The sequence below is a fragment of the Toxorhynchites rutilus genome, chromosome 2, assembly GCF_029784135.1.
Source record: "Toxorhynchites rutilus septentrionalis strain SRP chromosome 2, ASM2978413v1, whole genome shotgun sequence".
Classification (NCBI taxonomy): Eukaryota; Metazoa; Arthropoda; class Insecta; order Diptera; family Culicidae; genus Toxorhynchites; species Toxorhynchites rutilus.
In genome coordinates this window covers 296,250,840-296,270,130 of record NC_073745.1, presented here as the reverse complement: position 1 = coordinate 296,270,130, position 19,291 = coordinate 296,250,840, and the positions used below count along the sequence as shown (strand labels likewise).

The 19,291-nt window shown below is 41.4% G+C and overlaps 2 protein-coding genes across 3 annotated transcripts; one reads left to right on the top strand and one right to left on the bottom strand.

Annotated features, from left to right (window-relative positions):
• Positions 1–10,941: 10,941 nt before the first annotated feature.
• On the top strand, positions 10,942–11,514 carry LOC129766977 (uncharacterized). Its single transcript, XM_055767573.1, has one exon. The coding sequence runs from the start codon at positions 10,942–10,944 to the stop codon at positions 11,512–11,514; it is 573 nt and encodes a 190-aa protein (XP_055623548.1).
• A 5,628-nt stretch (positions 11,515–17,142) lies between these two features.
• On the bottom strand, positions 17,143–19,079 carry LOC129769811 (monocarboxylate transporter 12-B). Of its 2 annotated transcripts, XM_055772287.1 has the most exons (6): positions 18,978–19,079; positions 18,830–18,911; positions 18,645–18,771; positions 18,241–18,587; positions 17,918–18,178; positions 17,143–17,858 (listed from the first exon to the last, which is right to left on the bottom strand). In XM_055772287.1, the coding sequence occupies exons 2-6, from the start codon at positions 18,893–18,895 to the stop codon at positions 17,373–17,375; spliced, it is 1,287 nt and encodes a 428-aa protein (XP_055628262.1). In that variant the 5' UTR covers positions 18,896–18,911; positions 18,978–19,079; the 3' UTR covers positions 17,143–17,372. The 2 variants fall into 2 exon arrangements, with proteins under 2 accessions (XP_055628262.1, XP_055628261.1); XM_055772286.1 differs by having other exon boundaries at positions 18,830–19,062.
• Positions 19,080–19,291: the final 212 nt, after the last annotated feature.

Genomic DNA, 19,291 nt, shown 5'->3' with positions numbered 1-19,291 from the left:
GAAAAGAACCTTTGGTGTTGTGTTTTTTTTTTGTTATCACTCGATATTCCCATCTTGTTCGGTTAAACCTTCCTGTTTAGCTATTGCGTTTGCCACTCGCCACAGCTTTCACAGTTGGAAAACTTCTTCTCATCCAGCTTTGTGACATGTTGTACAGTAAATTACATTCAATGCGACATGCCGAAGCGCCACTCAGTGTCGCATTGGAGGCGATTTTAACCTGTAATTGAACATTTGCGATGACAGTGGTACAGTGTCGACTTTCAATGTGGGGTCATAATTTGGATCTCTATTTTTACAAAAATGTCCAACTAAATAAGTCGCATTACATGTCCGTCCAATTAGCTAAATGTCGAACTAATTGTAAATTACTGTACTTTCAATCTGGAAACAATTTAAGAATTGGTGAAAATTGAATAATCAGGAAAGTCCCCAACTATCAATAAGCTCAGAACAACTGCCAAATTCACATACTCACCAGATCCTGGCAAACAAATTATGAAAAAATCAATTTGTGTTTTATTATTATTTTGGATAATGTTTTAGAAAGCATTGAACTGTATTTCCTAAACTCTTTTTTGGAAGGTTTAATGGCCCTGAAAAGCGCCTTGTTTTATGGAATGGTTCCAATTTAGAAAACTTAGTACTCGTGGTTATGAAAAAAACCATTTCGAACGCCCTCGATGCCGCCTTGTTCTGGATTTGCCATCAAAGCAGTTTGTATAAAGAACAAACTTTTTTCTTCTGCTACCTGATGCCGTTTTGCGATTGCGTTTGCCACTCGCCATTCGCTGCAACTGCCTGTTGTCTTGATGTCCGCCGAACCGAATGTGTTATGTTCCGAATGCAGGTTTTCTTATCGTCGCGAGCAGCTTTGCCAGCCAACTCGATCACTCCGGCGGCCGAAACTATATAACGCCGGCTAGGTGGACTGGTACACAGGTACTAACACGCTCGGCCTAGCTACCCTTGCGGGGAACTCCAGATCAACACGGTTCGAGCGGGATTTTGCCTTTCCCTTCAATTTTCCTCCTTTACCATGTCCAGACATGGCTGCTTGGGTTGGTTTGTTGATGTGTTGTGATGCGAACCGATGTGGTGTACGGTTTGAATGAGAAGGATCGGTACGGCAGCGGAGCGGGGATTTTTAAGCTGACTGGCTGGCTCGAGAATTACGCATGTGTGAGACTGCGACCAATGTTTCGTTCATTTTTTTCTTTTTCCTTTCCAATCGTGCTTCATTCTATTTCGCTGCTGCTCTGGTTGCCCGTTTCGGTCGGTACGATTTGAGGAGCACAGAATGGACCAATCAAAAATGGGCACATAGTGCATTTTGACAATGCTTGATATTTCACAATTATTCAATTATTTATCTCAAGAAAAATGAAATGTTATTCGTTATGATAGATGCGTGGATATATTTCCTATCAATTGATGCAAAAACCTTTGCGATCTATTGAGAAATGCTCGAGTTATAAGCGTTCCAAATCTTGCATTTTTTCCTACTTGTTCAGTGCCTAGATTTCCATTTCACCCCCTATATCTTCCGGTTAGACGTAGTCCTACGTCAAAAAATTTGCTACTGGCAAGCGAAACCAAATCACATACAAAGTTCCAATACGATATTTACTTATTGGGAGACGGCAATTTCGATGTCGGTAAAATAGGCGCAACCTTTTTTTTTGCGGTGTGACCTGTCAAACTATGCTTTTTTGTTCTTCACTTATATTGTTAACCTATAGAAATAAACATCTAGCTTTTTCATTACTCGTAATATTATAGATTTTACGATTTATTTTGTCTCCGAAAAACCCGAAACCGATCAGGTTATGGGCCCAGTGGACGCGGTGAAATAATCGAGTAAAGTTTCGGTAACGCGGAAATAGTTAATCGTGAGAAATGGAGCAGGAGAAAGAGCTACTTAGAGTGCAGCTGTTCGATGGCACCAATTACCCCTCCTGGAAGTATCGGATGCTAATAACTCTGGAAGAACATGAACTCAAAGAGTGTATTGAGCAGGATATTGGAGATCGGGCGGATTTGGTGATCGACGAAGAAGACACTCCTCAGCAAAAACAAGCTAAAGAGAAAGAAATTGAAAAACTTCACAGGAGGCAGCGAAAGTGTAAGTCTTTGATAGTTTCTCGAATTTGCGACAGCCAAATTGAATATGTGCAGGGACATGAAACTCCGAAAGCGATTTGGGAAGCACTTTCTCGCGTCTTTGAGCGGAAGAGTGTAGCAAAACGGATGCACTTGAGCCGTCAGTTGAAAGAGTTGAAATATGAAGGTGGATCTCTGCAGCAGCATTTCCTCCGGTACGAATCACTAGTACGACAGTTGCGGGCGATTGGCGCCGTCATGGAGGAGGTAGACGTTGTGTGTGGATTATTGCTGAGCATGGGAGACGAGTATTCAACTGTGGTGACGACGTTGGAAACACTTCCAGCGGAGAATTTGACGCTGGAGTTTTCCAAATGCCGACTATTGGACGAGGAAATTAAAAGGAAGGGTACGAATTCCGGTTCCTCTGTAAAAACGGAATCAATGGCGTTTGGCGGAAGTGCAAGGTTCGGTCCGAAAATTACAAACAAGAAGGTAAAGTGTTTTACGTGTCACAAAGTAGGACATAAAGCTTCGGAGTGTCCAGAGAAGAAAAAGAAGGACGGTGATAAGAAGCAACACTCGAAACCTTCAGCGAACTTGCTAGAAGGCAACAGTAGTGGTATTTGTTTTTCTGCTGTTGGTATTAGTGCGGCTGAGAACAAAGTGCGATGGATCATAGATTCCGGTGCTACGGAGCATATTGCGAACGATAAAAAGCTTTTTGTAGAGTTACGAAAAATGCAACAGCCAATGGAAATCGCTGTGGTGAAAAGTGGAGAAAGCGTTTTGGCTGAGTACTATGGAACAGTGATAGTGAATTCGGCTATCAATAACAACACGATTAAATGCACTGTGAAAAATGTGCTGTACATTCCGGAAGCGAGATGCAATTTATTCTCTGTGCGAAAAGTTGAAAGTGCGGGAATGACGGTTATTTTTGAGGATGCGAAAGTTGAAGTGCTTCGCGGATCGGAAGTGGTCGCGGTTGGTAAACGTAATTTGCTATATGAGCTGGAGTTCTACTCAGTCGGTAGTGCGAATAACGCGTGTTCGATGTACTCATGTGGACAAATTCGAAAGAATGATGAGTTGTGGCACCAACGATTCGGCCATTTGAGTCAGAAGAATTTGAAAGTCCTCGCGCATGGTGAAATGTAACCGGATTGGAAATAGTGTCGCGGGGAAAAGAGCATAATGATGTGCTGTGTGAATCTTGTGTGAAAGCAAAACAAACGCGGAAACCTTTTGACAAAAGTTTCATCGGTAGACGTTCGACGCGAGTGTTAGAGCTCATACATTCGGATGTGTGTGGGCCGATTACTCCGGTTAGCCATCAAGGAGCGAAATATTTCGTCAGTTTCATTGACGATTGGAGTCGATTTGTCAAAGTGTATCCCATTTCCTCGAAAGACGAAGTACCCTTGTGTTTCAAAGAATACGTAAAGGTGGCTGAAACACAGTTCGAGAGACGCGTATCGCGAGTTCGTTGTGACAATGGCGGCGAGTATCGCGGAATCGGTTTCGATAAGTTCTGTCGCGAAAACGGTATCCAAGTAGAATATACTGTGCCGTACACGCCAGAACAAAATGGAATCAGCGAGCGTATGAACCGTACGCTGATAGAAAAGGCTCGGTCGATGCTGATAGGTTCTGGAATCAGTAAGGAATTTTGGAGTGAAGCCATTCTTACGGCTGCGTATTTGACTAATCGAAGTCCAGCTAGTGCGATAGGAGAAAAGACGCCAGCGGAGCTGTGGAACGGAAGGAAACCAGATGTGTCTGGTTTGAAAGTGTTCGGATGTCCAGCGTTCTGTCATATTCCTAAAGAACAGAGGAAAAAGCTAGATGAAAAGTCCTGGAAAGGAATTTTCGTAGGCTATGGCATTGGCGGCTATCGTGTATATGATCCTAAGAAGAAAAGGATTGCAGTGGTTCGAGATGTTGTGTTCGAGGAAAGGAACGCTTGTGTTGTAGCTGATGAATCCAAGCACAGTGTGAAGCATGATGCTATTAGATTAGCTGATCCGACGATAGAGAATAATGATGATTCGGAGTCGGAGAGCGAGGTGGATCCTAGCGAAGTATTTTCTATCTGTGATGAAATTATGCATGACGACAGCGCAAATGGCCAGTCTGAAGATGAATTACCTGATCCAGAGTCATCTCAGTCGGAGATGAATGAATCTCGTACGAATCGAATGCGAAAACCTCCAGTGTGGCAGCAAGACTACGTCATGGATTTTGCTGGCTTCGCTTTAAGTGCTGTTGGCTTTGTAGAAGATCTACCGACCACATTAAATGATGCACGAAAGCGTGAGGACTGGAAACACTGGGAGAAAGCAGTTCAAGAAGAAATGGATTCGTTGATCCGCAATCGAACATGGACATTGACGAGACTCCCTGAGAACAGGAAAGCAGTATCATGTAAATGGATATTCAAGCTTAAACCGGGAGTGAAGGGTGAGCGGCGCTACAAAGCGCGACTGGTGGCTCGTGGATTCACTCAACGCCATGGATTTGACTTTACTGAAACGTATGCGCCAGTAGCGCGGCTTGATACACTGCGAACACTTTTGGCAGTGGCAAACCAGCAAAGATTAGTAGTCCATCAACTAGATGTGAAAACTGCCTTCCTCAATGGTAGGTTAGATGAGGAAATTTTTATGCTCCAGCCTGATGGGTTTCAGCAGGAGCAGGGCTTGTTTTGCAAGTTAAATCGTTCGATATATGGTCTCAAGCAAGCCTCACGTGCGTGGAATGCGCGTCTTCATGAGTTTCTAGTGAGCCTAGGATTTGTACGAAGTGAAAATGACGCATGCCTCTACTGTCGTGGTAGCGGATCCGAGAGAGTATTCATTGTGGTTTATGTGGATGACTTACTCGTCGTTAGTAAGGATTCAAAACTGGTTCGCGAAGTGAAAATAAAGCTATCGAAGGAGTTTGAGATGTCCGATATGGGACCTGTGAATAGTTTCCTTGGATTGCGTATTGAACGTGACATAAGTGAAAGGGTCTTGAGAATCAGTCAACGAGGTTATCTAGAGAGTTTATTAACGAGGTTTGGAATGGAAAACTGCAAGGCTGTGGCTACACCTATGGAGTGTCATCTCAAACTAAAGAAGGGTGAAGAAGCTGAACGTACTGATAAGCCATACCGGGAGCTGATTGGGTGTTTAATGTACGTGACACTCACATCAAGACCGGATTTGTCAGCGGCAGTCAATTACATGAGTCAGTTCCAGAGCTGCCCAACCGAAGATCACTGGGTTCATGCGAAGAGAATCCTAAGATATATAAAAGGTAGCTTAGACTTGGTGTTAGAGTTCCGAGGCGATGATGAACGTGCGACGGCATTTGCGTACAGTGATGCAGATTGGGCGAACGATGTAAATGACCGGCGGTCTATCACTGGTTATACATTTAAGGTTTTCGGCTGTACTGTTTCGTGGTTGACTAGGAAGCAGCAAGGAGTGGCCTTATCCTCAACGGAGGCTGAGTATGTTGCGTTATGTACGGCTGCTTGTCAAGGCGTCTGGTTAATTCGTATTCTGAAAAACCTGGGAATAGACATCATTGGACCACTGGTGTATTATGAAGATAACCAGTCCTGCATTGCGATAGCTAAAGAGCCTCGCGATAGCAAGCGGATGAAGCATGTGGATGTTAAGTACTGTTTTATTCGAGAACTCATTCAGTCTAAGGCCATCAGGATCGAATATGTGCCTTCAGAGAAACAGCAAGCGGATATCTTGACGAAGGGATTACCATCACCAGCATTTCGAAGATTGCGTGGAGACCTTGGATTACAGGAACATCATAATTGAGCAGGGGTATTGGGAGACGGCAATTTCGATGTCGGTAAAATAGGCGCAACCTTTTTTTTTGCGGTGTGACCTGTCAAACTATGCTTTTTTGTTCTTCACTTATATTGTTAACCTATAGAAATAAACATCTAGCTTTTTCATTACTCGTAATATTATAGATTTTACGATTTATTTTGTCTCCGAAAAACCCAAAACCGATCATTACTTTCTTGGTGGCTAAATTTTATTTCGTTTATCTGTTAATCTCAACTATTAATCTCTATCTGTTAATCTCAACAAACTCGAAAATAGTAGCACTGCTTCATTATGATCAAGATTAGCGCAAATGCAATCCTTGTTGAAAGCAGTTTTGCGACTGGCATGCGAGCCCAAATAAATTAATAACTAAATATAACTTATTGAATAACCTGGTATTCCCCAAATAATTTTTTAGTGCACAACCTTAACACCTGCTTCGCCATAGCGTCAGTTCATTGCATTGATGGCAGAAAACAAACAATGTTAACTGCTTGGAAAAAGGCTGAATATTTGCCTCATCAGAGATTCATTACTAATACCCTAGCGTAAATGTTTCCCTCCCGCTATCTCCCCTTCTTGTTTATATATAAAACTAGCTGACCCGGCAAACTTCGTCTAGTCCAAAATTTGTGTTTTGTTATTAGTGATCCCCGAATTTTGAAATTAATCGTTCATCAGCTAATCGAATAGTTTTCAGTAGTTTATTATTCGATACGATTAATCGCCCCAAATAATCGATTAATCGATTAATCGTCACACTGAGAGAAATAATTAATTAGACTAATATTTCTCATTTGCTAGAAAGCCATATGGAATCTAAAAAGTGTTCATTCCGCCTGAAAATCAATTATTATCTTTTACGCTCCCATAAAGTCGTAAACGAAGCTCAATTCGCGTTGACGGCATTGAGCTTCGTTTACGAACTTAGGGAAGCGTCAAAGATAATGATTGATTTTCATGATAAAACTGAAGCGGCCGTACGTTTTTTTCTCTCTGGGTTTGAATCGATTAATCGACGTAAATTATTCGTTCGCTTCGATTTTTGGTTGTGCAGTATTCGTTCGATTAATAATCGATTTCTGTAGGAAGTATTCGATTAATCGATTAATCGAACGATTATCGGGGATCACTACCAGTGCCGCACTAACTGCTGTCAAAACGTTTTTTTATTCACTCAGTGTCGCACTTAGAGGTGTGCAAATCAGCTCATCATGATGAACAGCTCTGATCATATCAGCTCATCTAAATGAGCTGTTCTTTATGAACAGCTCTTCAGCTCAGTTGTCAGTGCCGACTTTCAATTTGGGTCCCAAACTCGATAGCCACGAAATTTTTCACACCATATTATTAATTACTTGAAACACGTATTCCAGACTATTATTTACAACAGACTCGGCGAGTACAACATTTCCGACATTTTTACTGAGGCTTTACATTACAATAGAAAGTTTTCTTCAAAAAAAAAAATCTTATGAGATTTTTGCACCGCCTGCAAACAAAGTGTTTTTCATTGAAATAGAATACTCATTTGATACACAGAAGTTAATTTTCATTAATAATTTGAATTTTAAAAACGTGTTCATTCTGCCTGAGAGCCAATTATTATTTTTGGCGCCCCCTAAACTGGTAAACAAAGCTCAATGCCGTCAACGCGAATATAACAGTTGAAAAGACGAGGGACAAATGAAACTAAACTGATGTCTTAACACGAAGAGCGAGAGACGGTCAGTTCATTTGAATCTTACAGCCCACACACTCTCTTCAATTCTACAGCTCTTTTCTCTCCTTCATCATCATCAAAGTGAGCTGAAGAGCTGTTTGATTTTTTTTGCGAGCTGTTCCGCGTCAACTCACTTCAAAGAGTCGATTCTTCGGAACAGCTCATGAGCGGATGGCACATCTCTAGTCGCACTAGTTCGCCCCGAAAGCTGCTAATTTCGCACTGAGATGCTTCACGGGTTGGCACTCGGGTTCACCAATACAACTATACTGAACTGTCAAGTTCCGAGTATTGTTTTGAAAAATCTAGAAATGAAGACTATGAAAATGGAAAAGCTACTGCTCTTGCTTTTGTATTATTGGAATCGTAATCCAATTCGGATTCTGATTTTGAAGAGTATAGTCGTGTAGACGGCATTAAGCTCCGTGTGCTTTCATTGGGAGGCGAAAATTATTATGGATATTCAGGAGGAATAAACATGCTCTCAAAATCAAAATTATGAATGAAAATGTACTTTAACGTATCGAATATTTATTTTATGTGATGAAATAAGAGGGTTTTTTTTCCGATATCGCAGAAACATTGAACGAAAACTGTGTCTAACGATGATTTTATATTATAATAGTAATTATTTGTGGAACAAACAGGAAATGCATCGACAAATGGTTAAGTGAGTGTCAGGACTACATGTGTTAGGTAATCAAACAATATGAAGTAAAAAATGTCATTCAAACTTTTATATTTTTACACTGCACTTGGCCCTTCTTATCTGATAGAGAATAATTTACCTCCCAAGCACTAATATCGCCACCAGACGTCTACACTGTACATTTGTCGTCGCAAATATAAACAAATCAGACTATATAACGCACACCAACAAACCACCGCATTCGTGAAACTGAAAACGTTTTTTTATTACAGAGTCAGTGTGGCACTGACTCAGTTTTAAAAACGAATTCGCTATAAGTTAAATAGCTGTTGTGTATTTTACTCGGCTAGTCACAACAGTTCTGGCGACGAGGATGATTACCGGTGGAGGTGCTGATACGGGTGAACTTGCTGGAACAGGAAGAAATTCTGCTGCCGACGCTGCTGCTGCTGCTGGGGCTCCGCCACCAAATTTCGTCATCGACCCCTTCGACAAGAAAAAGTTGAAGTGGGCACGATGGGTAGAGCGATTGGAAAATGCTTTTTCCATTTACGGGATCGCTCATGAAGAAATTCGAAAAAACTTGCTGCTGCATCATATGGGTCCCGAAACCTACGACGTCGTTTGCGACAAAATTGCACCCGTTACTCCATAACATACGCCGAGATTGTTCAGTTACTAGAGGGATTTTTCAATCCACAACCATTGGAAATAAGTGAAAATTTCCGGTTTAAGTGCCGCCGACAAGAATGGATAAGAATGCTGCTTCCCCTGATGAGACGGTGGACGAGTACTTAGTGGCGCTGCGACGAATTGCCGTCACCTGCAATTTTGGTGCGTACCTCGAAACGGCACTGCGGAATCAACTGGTCTTCGGTATCAACAAGTAACCGCAGTTCATCGAGAAAAAGGTAAAAAAGAGAAACAAATTCAAATAAATACCGGGGGAAAGTCTTTTACTAAAGTGGGACAAAGTACAAGCGATTCTTGTTGTTTTCGCTGTGGAGATAAGTCTCACTTTGCAAATACATGCAGGCATAAAGATACAGTGTGTTCATTCTGCAAACTGAAAGGTCATTTGATGAAAGTGTGCTTGAAAAAGTCTGCCTCCGGAAAGACGGATAATCGTGTCGGGAACAAATCGAATGCAGTTCAAGCGAACTATTTGCATCAATCCGATGATGGTGCCGAACGCGGAAGTACACAAGTGCGGGGAGAGTGTACCGTGGACTCGAATTTCGGTAGTGCGCGATTTTGGTTGGTCGTGCGTGTGAACGGTAAAAACGTTCGTTTCGAAGTGGACAATGGATCGCCGGTTAGTATCGTTAGTGCGAGGTACTGGAACAAAAACTTTTCGAATGCGTAGCTACGTGGCTGCTGTACAAATCTCGTGAGCTACTGCTGAGTATTGATGTGTTGGGAATTCTTGAAGTGCGTGTTGAGTACGGAACTCGAAGTGTTACATTACCACTGTATATTGTGGACTCTGATAAACATCCACTTCTCGGGCGCGAGTGGTTAAATGCGATATAGGTTGACTGGAATAACGTTTTCCAGAATACGGAAGCGATAAATGCGATTATCAATGCCGCTCCTATTCGTGATGCTGCATTGATGCATCTTCTGACAAAGTTTCTGAAGGTGTTTGACGATTCCATCGAAAAGATTTGCAGTGTACAAGCCAGTCTACCGTTGAAAAATAATGCGCGACCTGTGTTCCTGAAAGCGAGGAAGATTCCTTTCAACCTACAGAAAACTGTGGAGAACGAGTTGGATAAGTTCGAAGCGGAAGTCTCAAGGACGCGTGCGGATTTGCGGCGATTATAAACAGACGGTCAACCCGAAATTGATCGTGGATAGGCATCCGCTACCTACGGTGGATCAGCTTTTCGTGTCGTTGGCTGGAGGGAGGTACAACTGGAAGTTGTACCGGAAGACCGAGAAATATTAACGTTGAGCACTCATCGTGGCTTGTATCGTCCAAATCGACTCATGTACGGTGTCGGCACCAGCAATCTGGCAACGGCAGATGGAAGTGATTTTACAAGGTATCGACGGAGTGAATGTTTTTCTTGACGATATTAAGGTTACGTCATAACGACGAAATGCATCTTCGAACGCTGGAGGAGGTTCTCCGTCGGCTAGACCAGAATGGTATCCGGGTGAACAGGGATAAATGCGAGTTCTTTGCGGATCAAATACAATACTGTAGATATCTCATTGATATACACAAAATACAGGAAAAAGTCACTGCCATTCAGAATATGCCTCAGCCCAAGTATAAGGATGAAGTTCATTGGATGAAGTCATTCGTTGGACTGATTAACTATTACGGAAGGTTCTTTGAGAATCTCAGTACGGTGCTGTACCCTTTGAATAATCTTTTGAAAAACGACGTACCATTCTAGTAAACTAGACAGTGCGAGGAATCCTTCAGAAATGTGAAGAGTCAAATGCAATCGGAGAAATGTCTTGCTCATTATTCTCCAGAGCTACCATTGTTCTTAGCAACAGATGCATCGCCCTACGGGGTGGGGGCTGTACTTAGTCACCTGATGCCGGACGGAACGGAGCGTCCGATACAGTTTGCTTCCTAAACGCTCAACCGAGTTCAACAAAAATACATGCAAGTGGACAAGGAAGCATATGCGATCATTTTCGGCGTGAAGAAATTCTTCCAGTTCTTGTACGGTCGAAAGTTCATGTTGATGACATACAACCAAGCAATATCCAAAATCTTTGGTGAACATAAGGATCTACCTGTGATGTCAGCTATACGTATGCAGCATTATGCAACTTATCTGCAGTCATTCGACTACGAGATTCGTTTTAGGAAATCAAAAGACCATGCTAACGCGGATGCAATGTCTCGAATACCTTTGCCTCAAGCAGACCCGGAGAACATTATTGAGGAGGCTGATGTCATTGAGCTGAACCAGATCGAAACATTACCTGTAACTGCTGCAGAACTGGCTCAGGCCACAGCTGAGGATCAGTCGGTACGAAATCTCTTGCAGGGGATTAAATACGGCCAGCCACTGGATCCCAAAGATCGATTTGGGGTGGAACAAACAGAGTTTTCGATACACAAAGGTTGTTTGCTGAGAGGAATACGAGTATACGGTGGCAGCTTAGGAGACAGGTACTGGAAGAATTACTTTGCACCCATTTCGGAACCACCCGTACCAAGTCCTTAGCTCGAGGATACTGCTGGAGGATAGGAATGGATCGTAAAATCGAAGAAATGGTTTCGAATTGTGCTGAATGTCAATCAGCCAGACCGGAACCTGCGAAGACGAGATTGCACTGCTGGGAGACACCAACGCAACCTTTCCAAAGGGTCCACATTGATTTTGCGGGGCCCTTCCAAGACACGTACTTCTTCATTCTGGTCGATGCATATACCAAGTGGCCAGTGATAAGGATTTGAAAATCAATCACTGCGGAGAGCACAGTGAATATGTGTTGGGAGATATTTGCTGCTTTTGGAATACCATCGGTGCTCGTTAGTGACCATGGATTTACGTGGGATGCGTTCCAGCAGTTCCTGCGAATAAACCGTGTTGTGCACAAAATGGGAGCACCGTATCATCCATCAACGAACGGGCAGGCAGAGCGCTATGTACAGACCTTTAAGCAAAAGCTGAAGGCTTTGAAGTGCCCGAGGTCACAGTTTAACCTGGTGTTATCGAACATATTGCTGACCTACCGAAAGATGCTACATCCTTCCACGGGTCAATCACCGTCCATGCTGATGTTTGGCCATCAGATTCCGTCAAGAATTGACTTGATGCTGCCGCAGAATGAAACGAGATCTGCAATAGACATTGTTGTACACGAGTTTCAGGATGGTGATCAGGTCCGAGTGCGAGACTCTTCGGAAGAATCGTTGAGAAAACTGGAACATTACGTTACAGCATCCGGTTGGATGACGGAAGAGTATAGGAACGTCATCTCGATCATATTGTTGGAGTCGGTGCAAACTTGCGAGAAGATTTGGTGGATTCTCCGACGGTTCCTGTTGCTTCTTCGGTGGCTAGTGCGCTGAATCGTATGGTGAGATAGCTGCTGGTACAAGTGCCCTTACAACCTGCTGCATCGCATACAGTGGCAGTTCCCGGTCCTTCAACTCCGAGAGCAGTTACGCCTACTGATGAGCCCCTAAGGCGTTCAAACCAAGTTATTAAACTTCCCCAAAGATTAAATTTGTAATTTTTTTTCGGAGAACTTTTTCTTAACAAGGGGGAGAGATGTTATACCTTACTTACATACATTGACTACTATTATATGTATTACCTTTTCTTCATGCCATTGATACGTTGTACCTTATCTAGATATTACTTTGCTTCTGGAACGCTCTTTTCCATGTGGTTTCGCACAATGTAGACGGTTATTCAATAAAGTATATCATTAAGTTAAATAGCTGTTGTGTTTTTTACTCGGCTAGTCACAACAGGATTGTAATGTATAGCAAATCTTAGGGAATTTCCGATTCGTTTGGTATGTAAATCGCCAAAATCCGTTCGCGGCAAAAAATAGTTATTGACGTTAACTTTATTTCATAAAAACGTGACCTGTTTTCTGATTTGGCACCCTTAACGAAAGACGTAGTTCTACGTCAAAAAATCATTTGGCAACCCTGTGTGCGGGTCTGAGAAAAACTCGAATCAGGCTAAGGCGGCGGTGACACTGGATGCAGAAAAGTGGTCGTACGAATTGTATGCAATAGTAAAAGTGAACAACCACATTGAGTTGTATTGGTGTGGTTACATTGCTTCCCCCTTACTTCGTTCGAATTCGTCAGCTTCTATCGAACAAAATTGTTTGTTTCTATTCGTACAATCAAATTTTCGTGCGTACTCCGAGCTAATGTACCCTTACCTAAGGCTACGGTGATACTGCCTGCTAGAGATGTGCCATCCGCTCATGAGCTGTTCCGAAGAATCGACTCTTTGAAGTGAGTTGACGCGGAACAGCTCGCAAAAAAAATCAAACAGCTCTTCAGCTCACTTTGATGATGATGAAGGAGAGAAAAGAGCTGTAGAATTGAAGAGAGTGTGTGAGCTGTAAGATTCAAATGAACTGACCGTCTCTCGCTCTTCGTGTTAAGACATCAGTTTAGTTTCATTTGTCTCTCGTCTTTTCAACTGTTATATTCGCGTTGACGGCATTGAGCTTTGTTTACCAGTTTAGGGGGCGCCAAAAATAATAATTGGCTCTCAGGCAGAATGAACACGTTTTTAAAATTCAAATTATTAATGAAAATTAACTTCTGTGTATCAAATGAGTATTCTATTTCAATGAAAAACACTTTGTTTGCAGGCGGTGCAAAAATCTCATAAGATTTTTTTTTTGAAGAAAACTTTCTATTGTAATGTAAAGCCTCAGTAAAAATGTCGGAAATGTTGTACTCGCCGAGTCTGTTGTAAATAATAGTCTGGAATACGTGTTTCAAGTAATTAATAATATGGTGTGAAAAATTTCATTTGAATTTTAACATTTTCAAACTGGCTTCGTGGCTATCGAGTTTGGGACCCAAATTGAAAGTCGGCACTGACAACTGAGCTGAAGAGCTGTTCATAAAGAACAGCTCATTTAGATGAGCTGATATGATCAGAGCTGTTCATCATGATGAGCTGATTTGCACACCTCTACTGCCTGCAGCTTCTTACGAAAATAAGGCTGCACGAAACGCCTACAATCGTGAGAAGTAAACAACAACATTTAATTGTATTGGTGTGGTTACATTGCTTCCCACTTGCTTCGTTCGAATTCGCCAGCTTCTATCGAACAAAATTGTTTGTTTCTCTTCGTCAGTTATCGCACAATCAAGTTTTCGTGCGTACTCCGATCCAGTGTCACCTCGCCTTAAGTGTTGTGTCCTGTCGCGTACAGCAGTTCTTACGATATCACAATGGGCCTGATTCTCGAATACACTACGAATACACTTCACGGTGGAAACGGTATGAAACGCATTCGCGATAACAACGGTACGGTGTCGACATCTGGATGCGAGATTAGTTTCCCGCTAAATTTATCATTATAATATCAAACTATCTTCAGATTAAATTTTTGTATGAGATTATTATATCACATGAAGAAAACAAAGTTTTCCACTCACATTGAATACCAGTTTGATATGAAGAAGTTAATTTTCATTAATGATTTTTTATTTGAAAAGTGCTCATTCTGCCTGAAAACTCATCATTATCTTCGACACTTCACTAACTCGTAAAACGTAGTTCAATGGCGTGCCGTTTATTTCGTTTCCACCGTGAAGTGTATTCGAGAATCAGACCCAATAACAAAAAAATGAGCAACCTTGAATAATATGGATTGGCGATCTAACGCAAAACGTAAACGATCGGTGAGACATCTGGATTTTGTTTTTGAACTAAGAAAATGATGCTAATGTAACCTAAAACTCAAAAACAAATCACGCATATTTTACTTCCGGGCTTTCCAAGGTAGTTCTCACATGCAGGAATCGTGCATTTTTCTACTTGTGTTTGATTGTGCTCTCGAATTTCATTCTTTAATTCAACCATTGTCAACATTTTTATAGTTTTCACTACTGAAAGAGGTAAATAAATAACATGTTATATATAAAATTGCGCAGAATTAAATTTCTTATAAACTCATCGCAATCAAATAATCTTTTATGATTATAACATTGTAATTTATGGAAAGAACTACAAACCTTCCAAAAGCTCACATGGCAAAATTTGAAACCATCATCACTTTCACCGCAGCGCTGCCTAGGTGTAGATTTGTACGTTATATCGCCAATTTACCTTCTCAGCTAGAAAACGTTAATGTACATGCGGAAGACGATACAGCTCCAGTACAGGCAGAAGATGACCCTGTTTCAGTGGACGCAAAAGATGATACAATGAATGATGCTGAGCCGATTGATATTCAAGATTTAAGTGAGAAGCGCAATACACGCAACATGATTCTTTCAGACTCATTGATAACAGATCAGGATGTGAATACATGGACGGGGATTCCAGCTTATCTTACAAGAATTGTGCTATTCCGTCAAACAGTTGGAGTTGGTATATCCGAACAAATTCTCGATGTTTTGCACTAATCGATTAATTTTGACCGTGACAAAATCAAACAGAATTTATCGTTTGCAGCCCTAAGTCCGCTTTTTCGTATTCATCCAACAACTTTAGCAACACATTTTGATCATACTGTGCATATATTAGGCCAAATCCTCGCAACATTTATGTATATGCCGGAGAAGAGTAAAATCGAGAGTAATATACCGATCTGCTTCAGAGAAAGCTTTCAAAATATAACTATTATTCTAGATTGTACAAAAGTTCCGATAGCAGATCTTAAATGCATCAATTGTAGAATTGCAACCTATTCGCCATATAAATCTACGAAAACATCTAAGTTTTATATAAGAACTAGCTGACCCCGCAAACTTCGTCCCGCCCAAAATTTGTTTTTTGTTATCAATACCTTCAAACATTTACGTTTTCTTACTAAGCGCAAGTTCATGAGTCCAATCGCAGAACTGTTCATTGATTGATCTTCTAATCGACCCCATTGAATTTACCTTTTACTATAAAATTCCTAGTACTTCTACCAAAGCTTATCATTATGATATCAGATTATTTTCAGACACAATTCTCGCGTAACTTTTGAAAAGGTCCTATGTAACAAATGTAAACAAATCGAGTTAATGGATGCACGCTATTAGTTTTCAAATCATTGAATGCATTATAAAAACAATCGTTCACGTATCTATCTTCTTCATCTTTTAATCGCCGATGCAAAAAATATCCAATGTACAGATTCGGAATTCAAGCACTCGGCTGTTACTTCAGACGCCTCTTTCCTCCGACGCTCGAAACGTCCGAAGTAACAAAGCAATCAAAACAACACGAAGTCGTACTTCGGTCGTTTTGAGTTTTTGTTTCTTTCAGGTGTTGTTATCTATGTCAGTGCAATTCAACGAGTGATGACAATAATAATCTGTCTTTAGAATGAAATGCTGATGTTTCGATTGTTCTTCAGTAGTTAGTTTCAAATTCTTATCGTGAAACGTAATATGTCCAATGTGCAAACAGGGGCAGTCAAAACGTCCAATGTAACATTTTTCGCTCCGAGGCTTCAAATTTAAGCTCAAATCACGGAACAACTATTACGATTGGTTTTTCAGAGTTATTATTGACTGCTAGTGGTAAAAGTAGTGATAAAGATCGATACCTTTTAAGACAATTCGCGGAATAATGTTCGGGACTTCAACTTCATTTTTCTCGAGTTGACGAAAATGTTACATTGGACCTTTTCAAAAGTTACGCGAGAATTCTCGTGTAAGATTTTTCAACCACTTGCGAATAACATGTTTCTCCGTTACATGGAATAAATGTTTGATACAGAAAACATGATAGAATAAAAACAGACCCCTCTCCTATTCTCCCCTTAGAGAGGAGGGAGGAGTGTCTATTCACCATAGAAACGTTTCGTGACCCCTAAAACCTTACCATGGCAAATTTGGCTCCATTTACTGGATTAGTTTTTGAGTTATGCAGAAATTTGTTTTTCATTTGTATGACAGCCCACCCTAAGAGAGGGGGGAAGAGTGTCGAATGACCATAGAAACATTTATTGCATCCTAAAACCTTCACATGCCAAATTTGGTTTCGTTTATTTGATTAGTTGAGAGGTGGGTGAAGTGTTTAACCACTAGAGAATCATTTATTGCACCCTCAAACCTCCGGACGCCTAATTTGGCTGCATTTGCTTGATTAATTCTCGAGTAATGTAGAAATTTGTGTTTCTTTTGTATGACAAAACACAGCAGCTCGACTTCGTAGATGACGTAAGTTCATTAGAAGAAACATTTGACCAAATATCTATCGTAATATTCTTCGGTAGCATTATACCAAAATTACACATGAAAACCTAAACCAAAATTCGCAAAACTTAAATGATAAGGCAATACAAATTGATATATCAACACAAGAAAAAATGAAACAGTTGACGATCGCTTTGAAATAAACTTCAGATTTGATTTTCCCACAAGTTTCCTTGTTCAGCTTCCACCTTTAAAATACATCTCACAAAGCCATAACACACAGGTCGATACCAGGAGCAAATTCTGTGCATGAAGGTTCATAGAGTAGCTTCCACTGTAATCTACGAACCACCCGAGCACTTGTCCCAAACTCAAAACCAAGATGCCTTTCGTGATCATGTTGAATCCCAGGGCGTTCGGGAGCATCGCCTCCAAGGACCGTTCACTGCAGTATTCCGCTATTGTGAGGTTCTGATTGACAATCGTAATCGATCGGAAGATTCCATAGAATGCTGAAGTGATCATCAGTGCTACAATGCTCCGCATTTCGGCCATTATTGCTCGTGCGATAACCAGACAGAGTCCCGCCAAGAGGAAGGTGTTTCTATGCGAGAAGTTCATCTTATCCACAAACGCTGGAACTGTGACCCGTGTGAGAAGGTCTGTGGTTGAGAGAATCGACATGCAGTTGGCTGCTTGGAGCATGTCGAGGTTTGCTGTTCTCTGTACAGTAATTCAGAATTGAAGGAAAACAAATCTTTGATGAAATTTGAATTGTGTACCTGTAGAAAGTATGGGAAGAAAAGAGAGAAGCTTGTGGACGCCGTGTAGGCTAAGCCTAGGCCAATGATCAAGTTTAGAAACGAGGCTTTCTTCAAAATTGCTACATCCATGAGAGCAGCCAGTTTTGACCAACCATTGTTGGATTTTTTTGGTGAATTACTAGAACCATTAAGAAGTGGTTTAGTTTCGTTGGCAGATTCCTCATCTTTGTTGTGTACCATGTGCCATTCCACTGGTTGCAGAAGCAAGGAACCGACAACCTAAACATGAATAAAGTTTCATTTTAAATATTTATAGTTTTGTACCAAATTGGCATTCATACTCCGTTGAACGCTAAGCCTCCGATAATAAGTGTGGTACCACGAAAGTCATACAAATCAAGCAAATATTGCACAAGCAACGGCATCAGTATTTGGCCAATTCCTGTACCAGCCAAAGCAAAACCAACCGCCTTGCCTTTATTGAATCTAAAATAGGAGTTGATGGCAACGAAAGTTGATGACTGAATCAGACCCAGTCCAAAACCAAACGCCATGCTGTATGAAAGCAAAATCTGCCACATTTGGGTGGCACGAGAGCACGTTGTCATGGCTCCTCCGGTCAGCAGACTTCCCAGAATAGCTGCCTTCCGCGCACCGAACTTTTTGATTATTGGCCCCGTTATGAGTCCTGAATGGGATAACATCATTGTTTATGGAATTTCACGACATCTAGAGGAATTCAAACCGGAGAAATTCAATGAAATGTTGCACATGTTCATCACCAGCGCGGCACCGAAGGCATTTTCCCCCAAAGCACTCAAATAGTCGCCGAACATCAATCCGAACACGGAGATCAACGATTGGTTGAAAATCTGGGAATCAAAAGATAGATGTAGTTTTTTTTGCAGAATCCAGACCGTAGAAGAATACGTTAGTAACTGCGCAGCCTGCAACCACTAGCCATCCAAATCCGCCATCAGGAGGAACTTTAGTCATAATAAAAAACTTTACTTCTTCTTCTTTCTTTGTTTTTAAGAGGCTTTAAACTTTGCAGTTCATTCGCCTCTAACACTTTACTACAAAACAGACACTTGGTTGAAGGGAACTTAGATGCCATCGAGAACGAACCGATCAGTGAGTGAACCACCCTTCATCTGATCGTCGTGAGTCACTAGGCACATCCTGGATGTGGATGGCGCAGCTCAAAGCATTTTATCAGATCAGTAAACAAATGCTGGGTGATAAACTGGACGCACCCAATCCAGCATGCATTTTCTGTCGTGCGGACCGTGTGACGCTAACTTACGCTGGTTGTCGCGAGATAACAAATGGTATCGTGGGCAAACTTGCGAGAGACATTATCTCTCAGACAACAAGATTTCGACACGATGA